The 21,458-nt window shown below is 45.5% G+C and overlaps 2 protein-coding genes across 2 annotated transcripts in view; one reads left to right on the plus strand and one right to left on the minus strand.

Moving 5' to 3' along the window:
- The window catches only part of LOC130277175 (microtubule-associated proteins 1A/1B light chain 3C-like), a 61,051-nt gene extending 54,883 nt beyond the window's left edge, over positions 1–6,168 (minus strand). Inside the window, exon 1 of the mRNA XM_056527570.1 lies at positions 6,032–6,168. The gene's annotated coding sequence lies outside the window, so the exon portion shown is untranslated. The remainder of the gene's footprint in view (positions 1–6,031) is intronic.
- LOC130277174 (uncharacterized) lies at positions 888–17,869 on the plus strand. The gene is made up of 4 exons (XM_056527568.1): positions 888–1,872; positions 8,465–8,621; positions 11,626–11,826; positions 17,156–17,869. Exons 1-4 carry the CDS (start codon positions 1,234–1,236, stop codon positions 17,704–17,706), a joined length of 1,548 nt encoding a protein of 515 aa, XP_056383543.1. The 5' UTR covers positions 888–1,233; the 3' UTR covers positions 17,707–17,869.
- Positions 17,870–21,458: the final 3,589 nt, after the last annotated feature.

The raw sequence follows: 21,458 nt of genomic DNA on the forward strand, positions 1-21,458 counted from the left end.
TAGATAGATAGATATGAGATAGATAGATAGATATGAGATAGATAAATATGAGATAGATAGATAGATAGATATGAGATAGATAGATAGATATGAGAGATAGATAGATAGATATGAGCTAGATAGATAGATATGAGATAGATAGATAGATAGATATGAGATAGATAGATAGATATGAGATAGATAGATATGATATAGATAGATAGATATGAGATAGATAGATATGATATAGATAGATAGATATGAGATAGATAGATATGAGATAGATAGATATGAGATAGATAGATAAGAGAAAGATAGATGATAGATAGATATGAGATAGATAGATATGAGATAGATATGAGATAGATATAATATAGATAGATAGATATGAGATAGATAGATATGAGATAGATAAATATGAGATAGATAGATAGATATGAGATAGATAGATAGATATGAGAGATAGATAGATAGATATGAGCTAGATAGATAGATATGAGATAGATAGATAGATAGATATGAGATAGATAGATAGATATGAGATAGATAGATATGAGATAGATAGATAGATATGAGATAGATAGATATGATATAGATAGATAGATATGAGATAGATAGATATGAGATAGATAGATAGATATGAGATAGATAGATATGAGATAGATAAATATGAGATAGATAGATATGAGATAGATAGATATGAGAGAGATAGATAGATAGATAGATAGATATGAGATAGATAGATAGATATGAGAGATAGATAGATATGAGATAGATATGAGATAGATAGAGAGATAGATATGAGATAGATTCATGTGATAAATATGAATATCAGACATGTATTATCATTCTGTAGTTTTCCCAGGTCCAGAGGTTTCCCCGCCCACTGTGACGTCACTGAGTTTAAATCCCCGGCGCCGGAGCCGAGTGCGGACAAAGGCAGAGGAGATGTGAGTGCGGAGACGATGTGAGTGCGGGCGGAGGGGATCCCAGTGTTCTAGTCCCTGATAAGAGAACAAGGAGCCTCCCGGCCTTAGAGCCGCATCTCCCCTCATTGTGTGAGTGCTGGCATCCGGAAAGTGATTGTTCACATTGTGACATGCGGGATCCGATTACAGGCGGGCTCTGATTGGCTGCTCCGCTCCCTTGGAGTCCCTGCTGAGCTTTCCAGGTCCAGGCTGTCTGCAGGATACATGGCCGGGGAGTTGTAATCTGCACTGACTTCTAATCGTTCCAGGTGAGATCTGCAGCACTATGAGGCCTCAGCCTCCTGCTCACAGCCGATCAGATCGGGCATGGGTGACCCGATGTCTGGAGCAGACCACAGCTAGTCTGAAGGAGCTCCATGTCATGAGGCTGGAGGCAGAGGAGAGGGTCAGAGGAGTCCTGAGGAGCACAGAGAAGGGGGGTCGGGGCAGATGGCGCCGGAGGTGCACACAGGAAAGTGTGGAGAAGAGGAACCAAGACCTGGATCGGACTTTACCTACAATGTCTAGAAGTCTGGACTATGAAGACATCCAGGAGGAGGTCATTGGCAGACTAAGAAGAAGTTCACTAGGGAACCTTCTAGAGATGTCTCCTCCAGAGGACCTGGACTCCAGCCCACCATCAAGGCTCCTCAGGCATGACCTGGTGGAGGGGGCTCAGGCCAAAGGTCACACTAGAAAGCTGGGTCAATGGAGTGTGGAGTCACTAAGACCTGCAAAGACCATCTTAGAGGAACAATCCATAGATCAACCACAACCCCCAAGGAGATGGAACCAAGAACCAGCTGATGGGGTCACCAGCAGTCACCCATGGCAGTGCCCATCATCTACCTGGACCAGAGCCCAAGATCTAAAGAAGACTGTACAGAATATGGAGGAGACCATGGAGCAAAGTGAAGACCCAGAGGTGAGTCCACTATAGTCTACAGCAGTGTTTCCCAACCGGTGTGCCTCCAGCTGTTGCAAAACTACAACTCCCAGCATGCCCGGACAGCCACTTTTTTTTGCCCATAATAACAGTGGCATGCTGGGAGTTGTAGTTCTGCAACAGCTGGGGACTTCCTGGTTGGGAAACACTGGTCTACAACATTGTTTCCCAACCAAGGTGCCTACAGATGTTGCAGAACTACAACTCCCAGCATGCCCAGTCAGCTGTAGGCATTCTGGGAGTTGTAGTTTTGCAACAGCTGGAGGCACACCGATTGGTAAACATTGATGTAGAGGTTCTTGTGTATGCCTTGTGCTCACGTGTTTTAGCCGATGTGGCAGGTAGGCGTTTTTTTTTCTTTTCCCCATAATAACAGTGGAATGCTGGGAGTTGTAGTTTTGCAACAACTGGAGGCACATCGGCTGGGAAACATTGATGTAGAGGTTCTTGTGTATGCCTTGTGCTCACCTGTTTTAGCCGATGTGGCAGGTATGAGTTTTTTTTTGACTATGAGAACAGTGGCATGCTGGGAGTTGTAGTTCTGCAACAGCTGGAGGCACCCTGGTTGGGAAACACCAGTACAGATGGTAAGGGTGACATGTGAGCTCACACTCCATAAAGGCCGCACAGTAGCGGAGATACAGGAAATCACCTTATCCCTAAGTGCACTTAGAGGAAGGTCCCAATCAGATACCTGCTCTGTACTTGTATCTGTGTTTGGGTAAGAGGTGTGTGTTTGTGGAAGGTGTGTACAGAGCCCTAAATAACAGGACAAAGTCTTCCTATCCCTGAGAAGGGTTAAAGGTGGCGGTAACAACCCTTCGCTACTACGGTTACTGGAACATATTTATTAATGCGAATGCACCTTTTTATTTTTTTACATATAACTGGAGAATGATGAATTGGCACTGGACACCACGCTGTTAAATTCTATGGATTACTGATAATGGAACGTACTATTACTGGACAGGAGTGCGGGGGGATGCTTCACGAATATAAAGAAAACTCCAAATACAATCACCACCGAAAAAATGAAGGACGGAGCACTCACCCGGTCCGTAGCCTGGATATGCAGCTCAACACCAACTGGGTATGCGTTTTCGGCAGGGAGGCGGTAGATGGAACGGGGGGGGGGGGGGGGGACGGGGAGCTCAAAGGACCGTATCACTCCAAATGGCGCTTCATCAGGCTGTATACCTTTACGGCTCTGAGCTCCTCCCGTTCCATCTACCGCCTCCCTGCCGAAAATACCCCATTACATACCCCATCGGTGTTGAGCTGCATATCCAGGCAACGAACCGGGTGAGTGCTCCGTCCTTCATTCTCTTGGTGGTGAATGCACCTTTTATGTTCTTTGCTGGGATCCGTTCTGTTTTCCATGACTTTCCTGGAATATCCGTGTGAATTCGGCCTCATTTCCCTTTTAACACGGACACAACCTTAGTAGGACCGGTCTCACAGGAAGCCATATAACCTTTCCATGCTGTCTTTTCAGTGTAGGCTAATGGTAACTCAGTGTATGTTAAGGCTCGAAGCAAATGCCTTTAATTGCTCTTTGAAGCAATTTGTAATAAGTTTGTGTTTTACAGGATTTTTTTTTTTTTTTTTACCATTTTTTTTGGGCCCCCCCCCCCCCAAAAAAAAATGCTAAAAAAAAAAAAAATCCTGTAAAACACAAACTTATTACAAATTGCTTCAAAGATGTTATGCAAAGTGTTATGCAAATCAGGTAAAAAAATAAAATAAAAAAGATCACATACGGTACTTATTATTATGGCTGTTAAATTAAGATAAACTACATGTGAACTGTCAGTTTTCCTATTGAATTCAATGAAACTTGGTGAGGGGAAAGACACAAGTAAAATGGATGGATTTGTGTTTTTTTTTTTTTTTTTTTTTTTGTTTTTTTGACTGTGCTGCCAAATTCAAATAATATATACAGTGACCCCCCCCCCCTCGACCTACGATGGCCCCGACATACGATCATTTTAACATGCGATGGCCTCTCAGAGGCAGCATCAACATACGATGCTTTTTTTATGTCGGCGCCATCGCATAAACGGCTATCCGGCAGCGCAGACTGCTTCAGCTGCCACCAGATAGCCGTTTACGGTGCCCCGTGTGGTCCGCTGACGATCACTTACCTGTCCTCGGGGCTCCGGCGCGTCCTCTTCGGGATCCTCTGCATCGTCGGCGCTCTCCATAGTCTTCATCACGTCGCTGCGCACGTCGTCCTGTCATCCAATAGGAGCGGCGTGCGTAGCGACGTGATGGCGGCGACAGAGAGCGCGGATGGCGGGGAAGCAGAAGCCTTGCCGGAGCATCGGGGACACCTCGGAGACGCGGCGGCAGCGATGGACGGCGACATCCTGGGCAGCGGTGACGAGCGGTGACGGTCCGGAGCGGCGGGGACAGGCGAGTACAACTTCCTTTTAACAGTGGTCTACAACCTGCGGACCTCCAGATGTTGCAAAACTACAACACCCAGCATGCCCGGACAGCCAACGGCTGTCCGGGCATGCTGGGTGTTGTAGTTTTGCAACATCTGGAGGTCCGCAGATTGTAGACCACTGTCCTATACTTTACATTGCACGGATCCCTCAACATGCGATGGTTTCAACAAACGATGGTCCGTTTGGAACGGATTACCATCGTATGTTGAGGGACCACTGTATATTTTTTTTTTTTAATCAGCTGGTGTCAGAAAGTTAAACAATAAGGTGGGTATAATTAAACAATAAAACATTTAAAACAATAAAACAGCTGCCATATGCTCCAGAGGAAGTTGTGTAGTTCTTTCCAGTCTGACCACAGTGCTCTCTGCTGATACCTCTGTCAGGAACTGTCCAGAGTAGAAGCAAATTCCCATAGAAAAACTCTCCTGCTGTGGACAGTTCCTGACGTGAACAGAGGTGTCAGCAGAGAGCACTGTGGTCAGACTGGAAAGAACTACACATCTTCCTCTGTAGTATACAGCAGCTGATAAGTACTGGAAGGATTAAGATTTTTAAATAGAAGTAATTTACAAATCTGTATAACTTTCTGGCACCGGGTTGATTTTAAATAATTTGTTTACAAACGGAGTACCCCTTTTAGTCATATCAGCATAGGTTATCAAGAGACCACGCCATCAATAAACGGCATATTATCTGGTCTGAAATTATACAGGTACGGGTAGAAACTAGAGATGAGCGAACTTACAGTAAATTCGATTCGTCACGAACTTCTCGGCTCGGCAGTTGATGACTTATCCTGCATAAATGAGTTCAGCTTTCCGGTGCTCCCGTGGGCTGGAAAAGGTGGATACAGTCCTAGGAAAGAGTCTCCTAGGACTGTATCCACCTTTTCCAGCCCACCGGAGCACCTGAAAGCTGAACTAATTTATGCAGGAAAAGTCATCAACTGCCGAGCCGAGAAGTTCGTGACGAATCGAATTTACTGTAAGTTCGCTCATCTCTAGTAGAAACATGTGGTTAAAGGCTGCTCTACCCGCTTTGTTGCAGAGATGGACTTAAAGGGGTACTCCGGTGGAAAACCATTAATTTTTTTTTATTTTTATTCAACTGGTGCCAGAAAGTTAAACATATTTGTAAATTACTTCTATTAAATAATCTTTACCCTTTCAGTACTAATTAGAAGCTGTATGCTACAGAGCAAATTCCTTTCTTTTTGAATTTCATTTTTGTCTTGTCCACAGTGCTCTCTGCTGACACCTGATGCCCGTATCAGGAACTGTCCAGAGCAGGAGAAAATCCCCATAGCAAACCTATGCTGCTCTGGACAGTTCCTGACACGGACAGAGGTGTCGGCAGAGAGCACTGTGGACAAGACATAAAAGAAATTCAAAAAGAAAAAAATGTCCTCTGTAGCATGCAACTGCTAATAAGTACTGGAAGGATAAAGATTTTTTTTAATAGAAGTGATTTACAAATCTGCTTAACTTTCTGGCACCAGTTGATATAAAAAAAAAAAGGTTTCCACTGGAGTACCCCTTTAATAGATTTACTATAGAGCTCAACTCCTGAGGTAGACTGGGAGGGACACCTTCATCTAGTGGTCTATGGGGGTCTGAACACCCAAATCCCCCCCCCCCCCCCCCCAAAACTTTTGAAGTGACTGTGACTAATACATAACATACCCTCGCTGGACTTCAGAAGTGTTCGCCATATGTTTTACAGCTGGCAGGGGGGGGAGGTTCTGTCGTCGTCTGGTTTCGCGTTGCGATTGCTGCATATAGGCAAAACTATGGGGGAGATTTATCAAAACCTGTCCAGAGGAAAAGTTGCTGAGTTGCCTCATAGCAACCAATCAGATCACTACTTTCATTTTTCAGAGGCCTTTTCAAAAATGAAAGGAGCGATCTGATTGGTTGCTATGGGCAACTCAGCAACTTTTCCTCTGGACAGGTTTTGATAAGCATTGCCCATAGCAACCAATCAGATCACTTCTTTCATTTTTCAGAGGCCTTTTCAAAAATGAAAGGAGCGATCTGATTGGTTGCTATGGGCAACTCGGCAACTTTTCCTCTGGACAAGTTTTGATAAATCTCCCCCTTTTGTGTTGCTGTAACATTGTCTAGACCAGGGTTTCCCAACCAGTGTGCCTCCAGCTGTTGCAAAACTACAACTCCCAGCATGCCCGGACAGCCGTTGGCTGTCCGGGCATGCTGGGAGTTGTAGTTTTGCAACAGCTGGAGGCACACTGGTTGGGAAACACTGTTATAATACAAGAATAACTTATTCTAGTCACATAAAGGAGTATTCCCACCTTGTTACTTTTGGCTTTCTCTGCTCCTCCACTGTTCGCAGTGGTCGGGTAAAGCCGAAAGCAGGCAAGTTGGAAACGTTACACAATTTGCGTAACTCCCATTAACTTTATTGAGAGTTACGCAAACGGCCTGGAATTTTATTCTTACTGTAGTATTTGGTATTGCGAAGGAATTTTTCCCATAGTATGGAGCAACTAGCATCCGCCTGCATAATTGTTTTTTTTTTTTTTGGTTTTCTTTCCCCTGCATCAGTTTTTTTTCCAACCAGGGTGCCTCCAGCTGTTACCAAACTACAACTACCAGCATGCCAGGATGGCAGAAGGCGGATATATAACGTTCCATAATGATATATATTGTTCTATAGTGGACACTATAACCAAAATCTCAGACTGTGGGTCGGGCATTCTGGGAGTTGTAGTTTTGCAACAGCTGGAGGCACCCTGTCTGGGAAACACTGGTCTTGCAGTTGGCTATTGTGCAGCGTGGTTTACCTGCATGGGGAAGTAGGGAGTGAGGGTATATCTCACCCCTTTAGGCCATGTTCACATGTCCGGAATATCCTCACGGGAATGCGCCGACTCAGACTGCTATGCGTCCAGCGCGGTGTCCGCAGAGAAAAAAAATGCGCTTATTTTTTCTGCAGACACGGACATCAGAATTTCCCTGCCAGAAACAATGCGGAATTCCGCCCGGAAATTCCGTACGTGTGAACATGGCCTTAGGCTTAGTTCTAGATACAGTACAATAAATCAACTGGTGCCAGAAAGTTTAACAGATTAGTAAATGACTTCTATTAAAATATCTTAATCCTTCCAGTACTTATTAGCTGCTGAATACTGCAGAGGAAATTCTTTTCTTTTTGGAACACAGAGCTCTCTGCTGACATCACGAGCACAGTGCTCTCTGCTGACATCTCTGTCCATTTTAGGAACTGTCCTTAGTAGGAGAAAATCCCCATAGCAAACATATGCTTCTCTGGACGGTTCCTAAAACGGACAGAGATGTCAGCAGAGAGCACTGTGCTAGTGATGTCAGCAGAGAGCTCTGTGTTCCAAAAAGAAAAGAATTTCCTCTGCAGTATTCAGCAGCTAAGAAGTACTGGAAGGATTAAGATTTTTTTTTTATTTATTTATTTTTAAATAGAAGTAACTTACAAATCTGTCTTAACTTTCTGGCACCAGTTGATTAAAAAAAAAAAAAAATATATATATATATATATATATATATATATATATATATATATATATATATATATATTTTCCACCGGAGCACCCCTTTTAAGCCTTTTGATGTCGAGGCATGATGGGAGTTGTAGTTTTTCAATTGTCATTGCAGCCAGGTCCTGAAAGCCCGTCTTGTGCAGCAGTTGTGGCTTCATTTCTGGCGTGCCTATACATCTTTAGTTAACAGTGCCACCCGGTGGTGAAAGTATCTGTTGCACTTTGTAGCATCCATGTACTGTACCTTACAGAATTGTCTTGCCTTTTTTGTATTTTTGTATTTTTTTTTTTTGTATGCGATGGGATCGGACAGCGCCTTCCACTAGTTTCTTGCTACCTGAACCTTAGGCTGTCCGGGCATGCTGGAAGTTGTAGTTTTGTACCAGCGTGAGGCACCCTGTAAAAACACCCTTATGGTTACTCTGAAAGGGCAGCGCTGTCCAGAGCGAATCATAGATTACCGTAACGGTTCGGGCAGCATGTAACTACTTCTGGCAGACTTTAAAACCAATGGATTCCTATTCACCAATGCCAAGTCTCTCTTAACAATATTTTGTGTGTTTGTTTTTTTGTTTTAATCCAGCCGCTACTTTCCGTGTTTCCCGCTGAATTTACATCGCTGCGCAGAATGGGCTCTGGATCGCTGGCACCTCGACTCAGATTGGGAAGTTCTGGAGTTACGAGCGATATTCTGTTTACAAGAAGGATGAGCGGGAACTGTATGTCGGCCCATAGCTCAGGTACTGGGAAGACGCTGTTAAAGGGTTAAATAAGCAGACACAAAATGTGCAGGCTTTATAGCAGTGGCCTCCAAATTGTGGACCTCCAGCTGTTGCAAAACTACAACTCCCAGCATGCTCGGACAGCCAACGGCTGTCCGAGCATGCTGGGAGTTGTAGTTTTGCAACAGCTGGAGGCCCACAATAAGGAAACCACTTCTTTACAGCCTTTTGGTTTTCTGACGGTGCGGCAGCGGGAGAGAAGCTCCATTCTGTTCATTTAAAGGGGGAAGGGGGATTGTCAAAGTGAAATGTTTACACAGGAGATTCTCCAGCACAATGTTATCGGAGAAAATGCTTTGTTTGGGTAATGGGAGAAAATGACCGCGCTGACCCCTGCTAGAGGGTTCTAAAATCTCCGCTTAGCATATATAATAAACATATATATATATATATATATTTAAGATGAGATTATATATATATATATATATATATATATATATATATATATATATATATATACACACAGCAACAGAAGAATGCAGCAGCATATATATATATTATAATATAGGAATATGCAAAGTAGCTCATTACATCACCTTTTCAGGTAATGTTCCCTGGTATCAGTTTAGCGCCTGTTAAGGAATAAAAAAAAAAGCTGATTGGGATTTTATGCCAAGCCAGACTACTCCCCCCAAAAGGAAAGTTTCTGCCCATCTGCAGACAGCTGTTTTGTGGTTTTTGCCACTGGTATATATATATATATATATATATATATATATATATATAATATAATATATAATATATAATATATAATATATAATATATAATATATAATATATAATATATAATATATAATATATAATATATAATATATAATATATAATATATAATATATAATATATAATATATAAAATATAATATAATATATAATATAATATATAATATAATATATAAAATATAAAATATAATATAATATAATATAATATAATATAATATAATATAATATAATATAATATAATATAATATAATATAATATAATATAATATAATATAATATAGAGAGATACCGTATTTTTCGTCCTATAGGACGCACCGGCGTATAAGTCGCACCCTAATTTTAGGTGCAAAATCTAAAAAATGGAAGATTTTGAATCCAATAGTGGTCTTCAATCTGCGGACCTCCAGATGTTGCAAAACTACAACTCCCAGCATGCCCGGACAGCCAACGGTTGTCCGGGCATGCTGGGAGTTGTAGTTTTGCAACATCTGGAGGTCCGCAGATTGAAGACCACTGCATAGGAGGTAATACTCACGTGTCCCCGCCGCTCCGGACCCGTCACCGCTGCCCTGGATGTCGCTCCATCGCTGTCGCCGTGTCCCCGTCGCTCCGGAACGTCTCTGCTGCCGGCCGGGTATCCTCGCTCTCCGTCTCCGTCGCCGTTGTACGTACGTGACGAGGAAGGAGAGCGCCGGCCATACAGGGGATCCCTGAATGGAGAAGACACCGAGGAGGCAGGTAAGGTCCCCCCCCGGTGTCCTGTAAGCACTAACCCGGCTATTCAGTCGGCCTGTTCGGGACCACCGCGGTAAAATCGCAAACAGCCCGACTGAACAGCCGGGTTAGTGTCACTTTCCCTTCAGACGCGGCGGTCAGCTTTGATCGCCGCGTCTGAAGGGTTAATACAGGGCATCACCGCGATCGGTGATGTCCTGTATTAGCCGCGGGTCCTGGCCGTTGATGGCCGCAGGGACCGCCGCGATAGGGGTGTATTCGCCGTATAAAACGCACCAACTTTTTCCCCCCCAGTTTTGGGGAAGAAAAAGTGCGTCTTATACGGCGAAAAATACGGTAATATATATTAAGCTGAGATTATATATATTTATGTTAAGCTGAGATTATAGGTGTGTGTGTGTGTGTGTTTAGATTGACAGACAGATATTTATATGATATAATAATTTTTTTTTTTTTTGTGGGAGACTCCTATTTCGATACACATTTTTTGTATTACTGCCTCAAGTCCCTATCTGATTGTGACCTGAACTGACAGCTCTGTCACTTGTGTGGCCCTTTAAATTCCACCTAATCAGCGCACATCCTCTGTTTACACAGCGCAATGTGTGGCGGCTAATGATGAATCAAGTGACCTCACAAAAGATCCATTATGTTGGCCCTTTTGAGTTGACGCTCATTTTCCCGTGTAAAAATCCAAAGCTGCCCCCCTGCTTCTTATGCACTGATCTGGGCGGCACAGTTGGCATAGTAACTGTGCGATGCCGAGTAAGTTCCGTGCACGAGCCCTTTTTGTGATGAACAGGACTTGTGCACGGAACTGGCTGGGAGTTGTATGGTTGCCTTGCCAATTGTACCGCCCAGCATAAGCTGTGTCTCTCCGTACTGATCCGTGCAGAACATGTGGAAGAGAAGTTCTGGCCTTGAAATCAATGGGGTCAACGGTAGGTTTTTCTCTGCCGAAAATCCTGGCGCCAAGAGCTCGCAGCTGGGAACGCACGGAGTTCAAAATCATATCCGCCCATGTGAACAAACCCTATGGGTCCGTTCACACGGGCAGATTTTCTGTAGCTTATTTGCTGCAGAAAATCCACAACGGATTTTTACAACCATTAACTTCAATAGTTCTGAAGAAAATCCGCAAATCCACCACTATTGTAAATTTTCTGCAGACCCATTGAAGTCAATGGTAGCAAAATCCCCCTGCGGATTTTCTGCAGTAAATATGTTCACATGGTGAAATGTCCATCCTGGAAAATTTCCATGAGGACATTCCGCAGATAGAACATGCAGGCGCTAGGACCGCTTGGAAATGCGCCATCTCCTTAGACCTTTCTGAGCAGTTTCCGCAGAAAGAATTGTGAGAAGATTTTACTAAGGAAAAGTGAAGTAGAATTTAACCAAAGCTTCAATACATGGCGGATCTAGATATTTTGTGTAGTTTTTTTAAAATTAAATCTTGGTTTTGTTAAAAATTCAGCACATGTAAATTTATTGTACTCATCTGTTTCAGGTTTCTATGAGACTAGTGACCTGGACTCCACTTCGTCGTCCTGTTCTTCCCTCTGTAGCGACATTTCGTGTCACACTTCTGTCTCCGTGATGTCGCCATGTAGAAATTCTGTGGTGAGACCCCGGTCTATAGATTGTACGATGGAACGGAGGAAGGAGCTGCAAAGTGGAACTGCACAAACTAAAAGGCCAATGTCTGCAGGTAATTTATAGTAGTACCGTATTTTTCTGAACCTTCAACCTGCGGACATCCAGATGTTGCAAAACTACAACTCCCAGCATGCCCGGACAGCCGTTGGCTGTCCGGGCATGCCAGGAGTTGTAGTTTTGCAACATCTGGAGGTCCGCAGGTTGAAGACCACTGGATAGGAGGTAATGCTCACGTGTCCCCGCCGCTCCAGACCAGTCACCGCTGCCCTGGATGTCGCCCTCCATCTCTGTTGCCGTGTCCCCGTCGCTCCGGAACGTCTCTGCTGCCCGGTACCCTCGCTCTCCGTTGCCGCCATCACGTCGCTACGCACACCGCTCCTATTAGGTGATGGGACAGCGTGCGCGACGACATGATGACGACGAAGTAGAGCGCCGGCCATGCAGGGGATCCCGGCACGGAGCAGACACCGAGGAGGCAGGTAAGGTCCCTCCCGGTGTCCTGTAAGCTGTTCGGGACGCCGCGATTTCACCACGGCGGTCCCGAACAGCCCGACTGAGCAGCCGGGTTAGTGTCACTTTCGCTTCAGACACAGCGCTCAGCTTTCATCACTGTGTCTGAAGGGTTAATACAGGGCATCACCGCGATCGGTGATGTCCTGTATTAGCCGCGGGTCCCGACCGTTGATGGCCGCAGGGACCGCCGCGATAGGACAGAGTTTTAATGTGTATTCGCCGTATAACACGCACCAACTTCCCCCCCCCCCCCCAGTGGGGAAGAAAAAGTGCGTCTTATATGGCGAAAAATACGGTATATGGCAAGACCTAAAGGCCCTATTAGATGGCCTGACCGAGTAAACGAGTGCCCACCTTGAAGATTGGAGGCCATTTATACAGATTTTATATGGCTCTAGTGTCGTGTGGTGAAGGCCGTACAAACGGTCTATATTGTTCGTTCGGCCTTCCGGTTGGCTATAACCTAGTGACGTATATGGCCCAGATTAATGAAACTGTGTGAGAGGAAAAAGTGGAGGGATTTTCTCACAGCGACCAATCACAGCTCAGCTAATGAGCTGAGGTAAAGTGAAAGCTGAGCTGTGATTGGTTGCTATGGAAAAATCCCTCCACTTTTTCTCTCACACGGTGTTAAGAAATCTGGGCCATAACTTATAAGGTTGAAGGAAAACAAATGTTTATAAAGTTCCAAGATTCCAGTTGCCCCATAAGGGTTTGTTCACACTAGGGAATTGATGAGGAATTTAATTGCGTAATACCGCGCCAATATTCCACTCAAATTCTGCCTTGAATGAAAGTTCTATTGACTGTAATTACCTTTCTTGCCGCCCTTCTGTGGACGAAAAAGTTCATTCTTCTGGCAAATATGCGGGTAAAAGCCCATTGAAGTCAACGGGACTTTATTTTTACTGATGAAATGAGTTCGGAGCAGAATTGATGCAGAATTTTCTAAAGGCGAATTGAGAGCCAGCCCATTGGTTGTTGCAGTACTACTGATCCTCCTCCAGATATCCTCTTCAAATTCCACATCAAATTCTGCACCAAATTCTGCTCCAAGCAGAAGATGGCAGATTTGCCGAATTTCCGGACCAAAATGATTACTCATGAATTCCTCAGTGTGAACATACCCTTAGGCTATGGTCATACGGCGGAATGTCCGCCTGGAAAACTTCTGGGCGGGAAATTCTGCAGACAACGGGCGCTGGCAGAATATGCTGTTGCTAGGACCGCTCGGAAATGCGCCGTCTCAGTAGACTTCAATGCATTTCCTAGCAGATTCCGCAGAAAAATTGGACAAGTCTAGTCTTTCTGCAAATGCCAGAATCTGGATGTCTCAGGTGTTTCAGCCATGAAAATTCCGCCGTGTGTAGAAGAATCCCATTCAAACCAGTGGGACTTTACTGCAGCGGAATATTCCCACGGAATTCTGCTCTGAAGTTTCATCGTGTTGACATTACAGGGGTACTCCAGTGGAAAGCTTTTTTTTTTTAAATTTTTTTTATCAACTGGTGCCAGAAAGTTAAACAGATTTGTAAATTACTTCTATAAAAAAAAAAATCTTAATCCTTCCAGTACTTCTTAGCTGCTGAATGATACAGAAGAAATGATTTTCTTTTTGGAACACAGAGCTCTCTGCTGAATCACGAGCACAGTGCTCTCTGCTGACATCTCTGTCCATTTTAGGAATTGTCCAGAGTAGGAGAAAATCCCCATAGCAAACATATGATGCTCTGGACAGTTCCTTAAATGGACAGAGATGTCAGCAGAGAGCACTGTGGTCGTGATGTCAGCAGAGAGCTCTGTGTTCCAAAAATAAAATAATTTCCTCTATAGTATTCAGCAGCTAATAAGTACTCGAAGGATTAAGATTTTCTAATAGAAGTAATTTACAAATCTGTTTAACTTTATGGCACCAGTTGATTTAATAAAATAAATAAAAAAAAAATTTCCACCGGAGTACCCCTTTTAACCTTCTAGATGGAAGGAAAAATTCCTTTTGGACTCCATTGTGGCCTCAGAATATGTTCCTGAATCAACATTCTGTCCCCATAAATCTAGTATCCATAACCTGTAAGGTCATTACACTGCCAGATGTGCGCCTGATGATATTTTGACAGGTCAAAAGGACCCGATCAGGCGATGAACGACCATTTGTCATCATGTGATCTCTGGCCTCTGTAGCCAATAAGCCCAGGCTGGGTTTGCGGCCTTTGACTTTTCCTCTAGTCACACTCAAACAGTTGCCCATAGAAACCAATCAGATCGCTTCTTTCTTTTAAAAGCCTCAGAAAAATGAAAGAAGCCATTTGGTTGCTACGGGCAACTGGTCCACTTTTTCCTCTGCACAGGTTTTGATAAATCTCCCCTCTTTTTGGGTTATTTTGTGCGCTTCAATCAGATGGTTGTGACTATTTCCAAAAATTTTGGGATACAATAGGAAGAATGCATTTCGCTTGTGATCCTCGAAAACTGTCTAATGCTGAACATCAATGGAAAGCGGCTGTGTAGCTTCCGCATAAAGAGATTGGGAGCTGGTGATCTGGGTTTAAAGGGGTACTCCGGTGCTTAAACATCTTATCCCCTATCCAAAGGATAGGGGATAAGATGCCTGTTCGCGGGAGTTCCGCCGCTGGGGACCCCCGGGATCATGCATGCGGCACCCCGTTTGTAATCAGACCCGGAGCGTGTTCGCGCCGGGTCTGATTATGGTCGACCGCAGGGCGGGCGAGGTGTGACGTCACGCCTCCGCCCCCGTGTGATGTCACGCTCCGCCCCCTCAATGCAAGCCTACGGGAGGGGGCTTGATAGCCATCACGCCCCCTCCCGTAGGCTTGCATTGAGGGGCGGAGCGTGACGTCACACGGGGGCGGAGGTGTGATGTCACGCCGCCGGCCCTGCGGTCGCCGGTAATCAGTCCCGGAGCGAACACGCTCTGGGCACTGATTACAAACTGGGTGCCTCGTGCATGATCCCGGGGGTCCTCAGCGGCGGGACTCCCGCGAACAGGCACCTTATCCCCTATCCTTTGGATAGGGGATAAGATGTTTAAGCACCGGAGTACCCCTTTAATGACCATTGTTTGTAGTGTTTATCTGGTCCTTATAGTCACTTGACCATTTGTTCATGTCACATAGTATTGGTAAGGCCATTGGGACCCTATGGGATAGACTATAGTCAAGTGGTCTCTTAACTGGACCTCCAGCTGTTTCAAAACTACAACTCCCAGCATGCCCGGACAGTCATTGGCTGTCCGGGCATGCTAGGAGTTGTAGTTTTGCAACAGCTGGAGGTCCAGTTAAGAGACCACTTGACTATAGTGTCGGTCATGTTTAAAGGAGAACTCCAGAAAAAACTTTGTCCCCTATCCTGTGGATAGAGGACAAGTAGCTGATCGCGGAGGGTCAGACCGTTGAGATGTCCCGCCATCTACGGAGTGGTACCCCGGCTCTCTGTGAGGAGAACGTGTCATCTACCGGTAGACAGCACGTCCTCCACTCCTCTCTATGGGAGAGCCGATAATGTCAGAGAGCTGTACTCGGGTTCTCTTTTGCGTTCCTATAGAAATCAATGGAGTGTGCCGTCTGCAGCGTGCGCTCCTCACTGAGAGCTGGTTCCCGTTCCGGTGTTCGCAGGCTGTTCCAGAGGTCAGACCCTCCGCGATCAGCTACTTCTTTATACACAGGATAGGGGACAAGTTAATTTTTGCAGGAGTAATCCTTTAAAGGGGTACTCCACTCCCCAGCGTTCTGAACATTTAGTTCCGAAAGCTGGGTGCGGACTTCGGGGGTCTCCATGTCCCCTCATGCCGTCATGCGCCGCCCCCTCAATGCAAGTATATGGGAGGGGGTGTGACGTCACGAGGGGATGCGGCGACCCCGAAGCCCGCACCCAGCTTTCGGAGTGGTGTACCCCTTTTTAAATAAGATATTTATGGGACCATGTTTACAAAGTACATATTTTTCTAAACCTACATAGGCTATATCCTCTATTCTAGGGATCGACCTATTATCGGTATGGGTGATATTATCGGCCGATAATCACGATTTTGGGCATTATCGGTATCGGCAATTACCTTGCTGATAAGCCGATAATTCCCCGCCGCCCCCACCGCACCCCCGACCCACCGCACCGCGTCGCACCCCCCACCGTGATGCTGGGCGGTATAGCGGTATGGATTTTTGCCCATACCGCTATACCGGTCGGGCCCCTCCCCCACCCTCCGAGTCAATAAAAAAATTTAACTTACCCGTAATGGGGGTGGTCCGGGCCATCCATCCTTCCTTCCTGTAGTGTCCGGGGGCGTTCCAGGTGAAGAGTGAACCGGTCCGGGCTGTCCTTCTTCTCCGGCGGTCATCTTCTCCACTCCGGGCAGGCTCCGGCCTAGTACGCTGCATAGACGCCGCTACGCTGTGACGTCAGATGCGTCGCTGCGCACAGGCGTCACTGCGCAGCGGCGTCTATGCAGCGTACTAGGCCGGAGCCTGCCCGGAGTGGAGAAGATGACCGCCGGAGAAGGACGACAGCCCGGACCGGTTCACTCTTCACCCGAAATGCCCCCGGACACTACAGGAAGGAAGGATGGATGGCCCGGACCACCCTGACAGGTAGGGGGAGAGAAGCGGGTGGTGGCGGTGGCCTATGGCCCCGCAAAAGCCACTGCAGATAATTGATTTAAAGCGCCCGCTTTAAATCAATGATCTGCAGCGGTGTCGCAGGGGGTTAAATAGCCGATAACTTATACCGGAATATCGGTATAAGTTATCGGCACTAACCTGCACCGATTATCGGTATCGGCCCTAAAAAAAACGATATCGGTCGATCCCTACTCTATTCATGTCATTTATAAGGTGTCGTTATGTTTTTCTTAGGTGCTCTAGATGGCTTCTTACAATCAGCTTCAAGTTCCCGATATGATCTCGCGCAATCTTACGACGTGGCTCCTTGCGACCATCCGTTCTCCGGCCCCCCTCCACTCTCTGCGATCCAGCAGCGGCGAAAGGCTGAACGCTACATCTGCAAGTTGGCTCTTAAATATCGCTGCAAGCCAGGAGGCTCCACCGTGCTCCCGGACCTTGGCCCCCCAACCCCAAGACGTCCAGCTCACTCCTTCCTTTCTTCCGGTAGCCCTCTCAGCTGCCCTCCTTCACCTCAAATCACTTCACTATCCTCCAGCATGGTGGATGTCCGCAAGCACTCCACTGGTTCCTGGGGCCGGTTTCTCAGTCGTGTCGTGCTCAAGAAAGACTCTAGAATCGCGGCCTCCGAGCTAAACCTTGAACAGTGTTGGAAAAATTCGGGAGATGCCGCGCGAAGTCCATCATTGGCAGAAGGCCAATTCGTGCGTGCAAAGTCATTCCGCGATTTGCTGTCTGTCAACCCGTTCAAGAGGAGTCAGAGGGGGCTGAACAAAGTGTGGTAGCTTTATTTTTCGCGGGCCGACTTTTTTTTTTTGTCATTGTCTATGTTATTATATATATTATATATAAATAGTATATACTCTAAAGTATAATTGTAGAAACTTTAATTAAAAACTTTTTTTTTTTTTCCATGTCCCCCACCCAATTTGTATAATAAACATTCCTACCCCCTTAGAGCTGGGTTTTTCTAGAAGCTTTTCTTGTATTTTCCATGAACCATCATCATTTGCAAGGAAAAACAATAAGGCCTCGTTCACACTACATATGGAGATTCCGCCTGGAGCGGGAGCTGGCAAAGCAAGCCGGCACTAGGACCAGTCAGAAATGAGCCATCTCAATAAATGCAATGCATTTCGAAGAAGATTCCGCCAAAAGAATGAAAATTGTTCATTCTTTCGGCGGAGTTTGGAATGTTGATTGTGGTAATTCCAAAGTGCGGTGCAGCAGAATCCCACTGAGAACAATAGGAGACTGCTGCACTCTATTTTCCAAGTGGAATTCTGGAGTGGAATTTCGTTCAGAATGGGCTCTAAGGGTAGGGTCACACATGCTGTAATTTGCTGCTGCTTATTTTTCTAACCATTGAAGTCAATGGGTAGCAAAGTATGCAGCAGCAAAATAAAACGCGTATCATGTCTGTATGTATGCTTGATCTGTATAATACTACAGCTTCAGGTCTGAAGGGGAGGCCTGTCGCTGTCAGTACACATTTTATTTTATTTTTTAATTTTTTAAAGGGCCCAGCATAAAAAAAAATACTTGCATTAAGGGGACGGGCCGTGATGTCAGGAGGGGCGGAGCTATGACGTCACGCTGCTCCGTCCCCTGTATTGCCCGTCATTACGCACAGAGCGAGTTCGCTCTGCAGCAATGATAGCGCAGTGCCGCAGCGGGGATCCCGGGGCTCCCCACAGCGGGACCGCCGCAGGTAAGCACATCTCCAAGCCCCTGCCTGCGACTGCCGCTACATCCACAGCACCTGCAGAAAAAGCAGCAGCCTCTGCTCCACTCCATCCCCTACATTCACCAGCCGTATAATCTCCTCTGCCTTTCTGCATCCCCGGCACCTGGTGAGTGAGAGGTCACGGTGCTGGTCACACGGTAGATTTCTATGTGTATGATATATGGGTGTATGATGTGTAGATGTATCATACATCTATCATCATACATATGCACATCTACCATACATACACCAGTCACATACACATCTATAATACATAAATACATATACTGTACATCCGTGCGGAGGGGTGAGGGGCCAGGGGGTTATTGGGTACAGGTCGGACTTTGGTCTCTCGGGAGTGGGGCAGAGGAGCCTGGAGCAGGATCTGGGGGTCTAGGGAGAGGGGAAGAGGAGCATGTAGGAGGACTTAGAAGTCTGAGAGGGGGGAGTGGAACAAAGGAGCCGGGAGGAGGACAGAGGGGTCTTGAGGAGGACAGGTGGGATTCAGGATAAACTGAGAAGAAACTGTGTGACAGTATTATGGGCACAGTGTGTGGCAACTTTATATTCAGAGGGTACAGTGTATAGCAGGGTTATATATATATATATATATATATATATATATATTTTTTTTTTTTTTATTTTATTGAGGGGCACAGTGTGTGGTAGTATTATATTCAGGGGCTACAGTGGGTGGTAGTATATTCATGGGCACAGTTTGGCATTATTATAATCAGGGTAGAGTGTGTGGCAGGAATATATTCAGAGAGTACAGTGTGTGGCAGGATTATATTCATGGGTATAGTGTGTGGTAGGATTTTATTTAGGAGGCACAGTATGTGGCAGTATTATATTCAGGGATATAATGTGTGGCAGGGTTATATTTCGGGGGCATAGAGTGTGGCAGTATTATATTCAGGGGGTAAAGTATTTGGCAAGATTATGATTTTGTCTTTATACAGAGGATGAGGATCTACTGACAAAGTGAGAAACCAATGATGTCCGGGCATCAGACTCTGCAGAGAAGATGGAGCTGGAAGATGTCCTGACGTCAGAACCAATTGAAGAAACATAAAGACAGCAGAGAAGATGTCACTGATATCATTTTGTGTTCTCCTGACTGTCCCATCAGCTGGAGTCACTTGTAAGGTCTGCATTGATGTTGGCTGTACCCATGCTTGGTGCTCCAGCTGTTGCAAAAATACAACTCCCATAATGCCGGAGTCTCTTCAGACATGATGGGAGTTATAGCTTTACAACAGCTGGAGAGCCACTTGAACTGAGGTGATTGTTGGGGGTCCCAGCACTCGGACCTCCACCCAAAAAAATGGTCTGCTTATTTTAAAAATGCCCGGGCATATTTTTTATACCAGTCCAGCCCTGCCTGTTAGTCACTTACATCGTTGTGTATTCTCTTGACTGTCCCATCAGTGCTGTAGTCACTGATATATTTGGGCGGCTGAGTAAGGGATCGTCCGGGATTTGGGAAGCGGGTCGTCAGGTGGTTGAGGGGCCCAGGGCAATTTTTCGCATGGGGGCCCTGTGGTTTCTAGTGACCTGGAAAGAACTACACAACTTCCTCTGGAGCATACAGCAGCTGATAAGTACTGGAAGGATTAAGATTGTTTTAATATAAGTAATTTTACAAATCTGTATAACTTTCTGAAGCCAGTTGTGATAAAAATTTGTGCTGATTTGGTTCTCTGGCCTGTTCAGGCCATGAGTCAGCAATTCATACAGCCTGCCTATAGCGTCGATCTTATTGATCTATGTAATGCCTATGCATTTCATTGATCTATATAAGCAATTGATTAATATCGAAAAAGTTCTCTAGCAGGGCCATAAAGTGTGTGTGTATACTTTATTATATATAAAAAAAATTTAGAAGGTTAAAACGGTGTTTCCCAACCAGTGTGCCTCCAGCTGTTGAAAAACATGCCCGGACAGCTGTAGGCTGGGAATTGTATTTTTTTCAACAGCTGGAGGCACCCTGGTTGGGAAACACTGTGTTAGAATTGATGGTCCAAACAATAGGGGATAACATGCCTGATTGCAGGGGGTCCGGCTTCTGGGACCCCCACGCGATGGCTGGCACTGCAGTATTCCGAACACAGAAGCCTAGGGCTGATGCCAGGGGTTCCGAGCGCTGGGAAATAAGAATGGAGGCCCCCCACGTCTTTCTTATGAATATTGGTAGGCCTGATTGGCTGAACGGGCTGTCACTTGTGCTCATCTCTGAAGATTGGGGCAAGGTTAAGTAGCTGGGCCCTGTACAGGAGATCACGCAGAGTCTCAGTGGTCTAACTCCCCGTGATCATAAACTTATCCCCTATCCTGTGAATAGGGGATTAGTATCAATTATTCAAAGTACCCCTTTAAAGAAAAAATAAAAAAGCTTAAAAGGGGTATTCCAGGAATAATTTTTTTATTTGACTGCTACAGAGGCTGTAAAGTTAGTGTAGTTTATAATATAGTGTCTGTACCTGTGTTTCATAGTGGTCTCACAGTTCTTCTGTGATTTTTGCCCCAAAGTTTTTTTTTTGTTTTTTTTTAACAGCATTCAAAATGAGTGTTGTCTCAGAACTTCCCAGGTTGCAGTGTGTCCCAAGACATTACATCACTAGTCAGGTGATCAGAGGGCGTCTGTCTTTGCTTCATTGGGTGGAGCGACCGCTGGGTGGGAGATCATTCTGCAGCCAATTGCATTTTTGCAATAGCTGGAGGCACCGTGGTTAGAAAACATTGGTCTACTGCATGGAAAGGAGCACAGATGTGTTTCAGTGGGCAGGGTGGCTGATGTGTGGGAGGGAG

This window comes from Hyla sarda, chromosome 6, assembly GCF_029499605.1.
Source record: "Hyla sarda isolate aHylSar1 chromosome 6, aHylSar1.hap1, whole genome shotgun sequence".
Lineage (NCBI taxonomy): Eukaryota > Metazoa > Chordata > Amphibia > Anura > Hylidae > Hyla > Hyla sarda.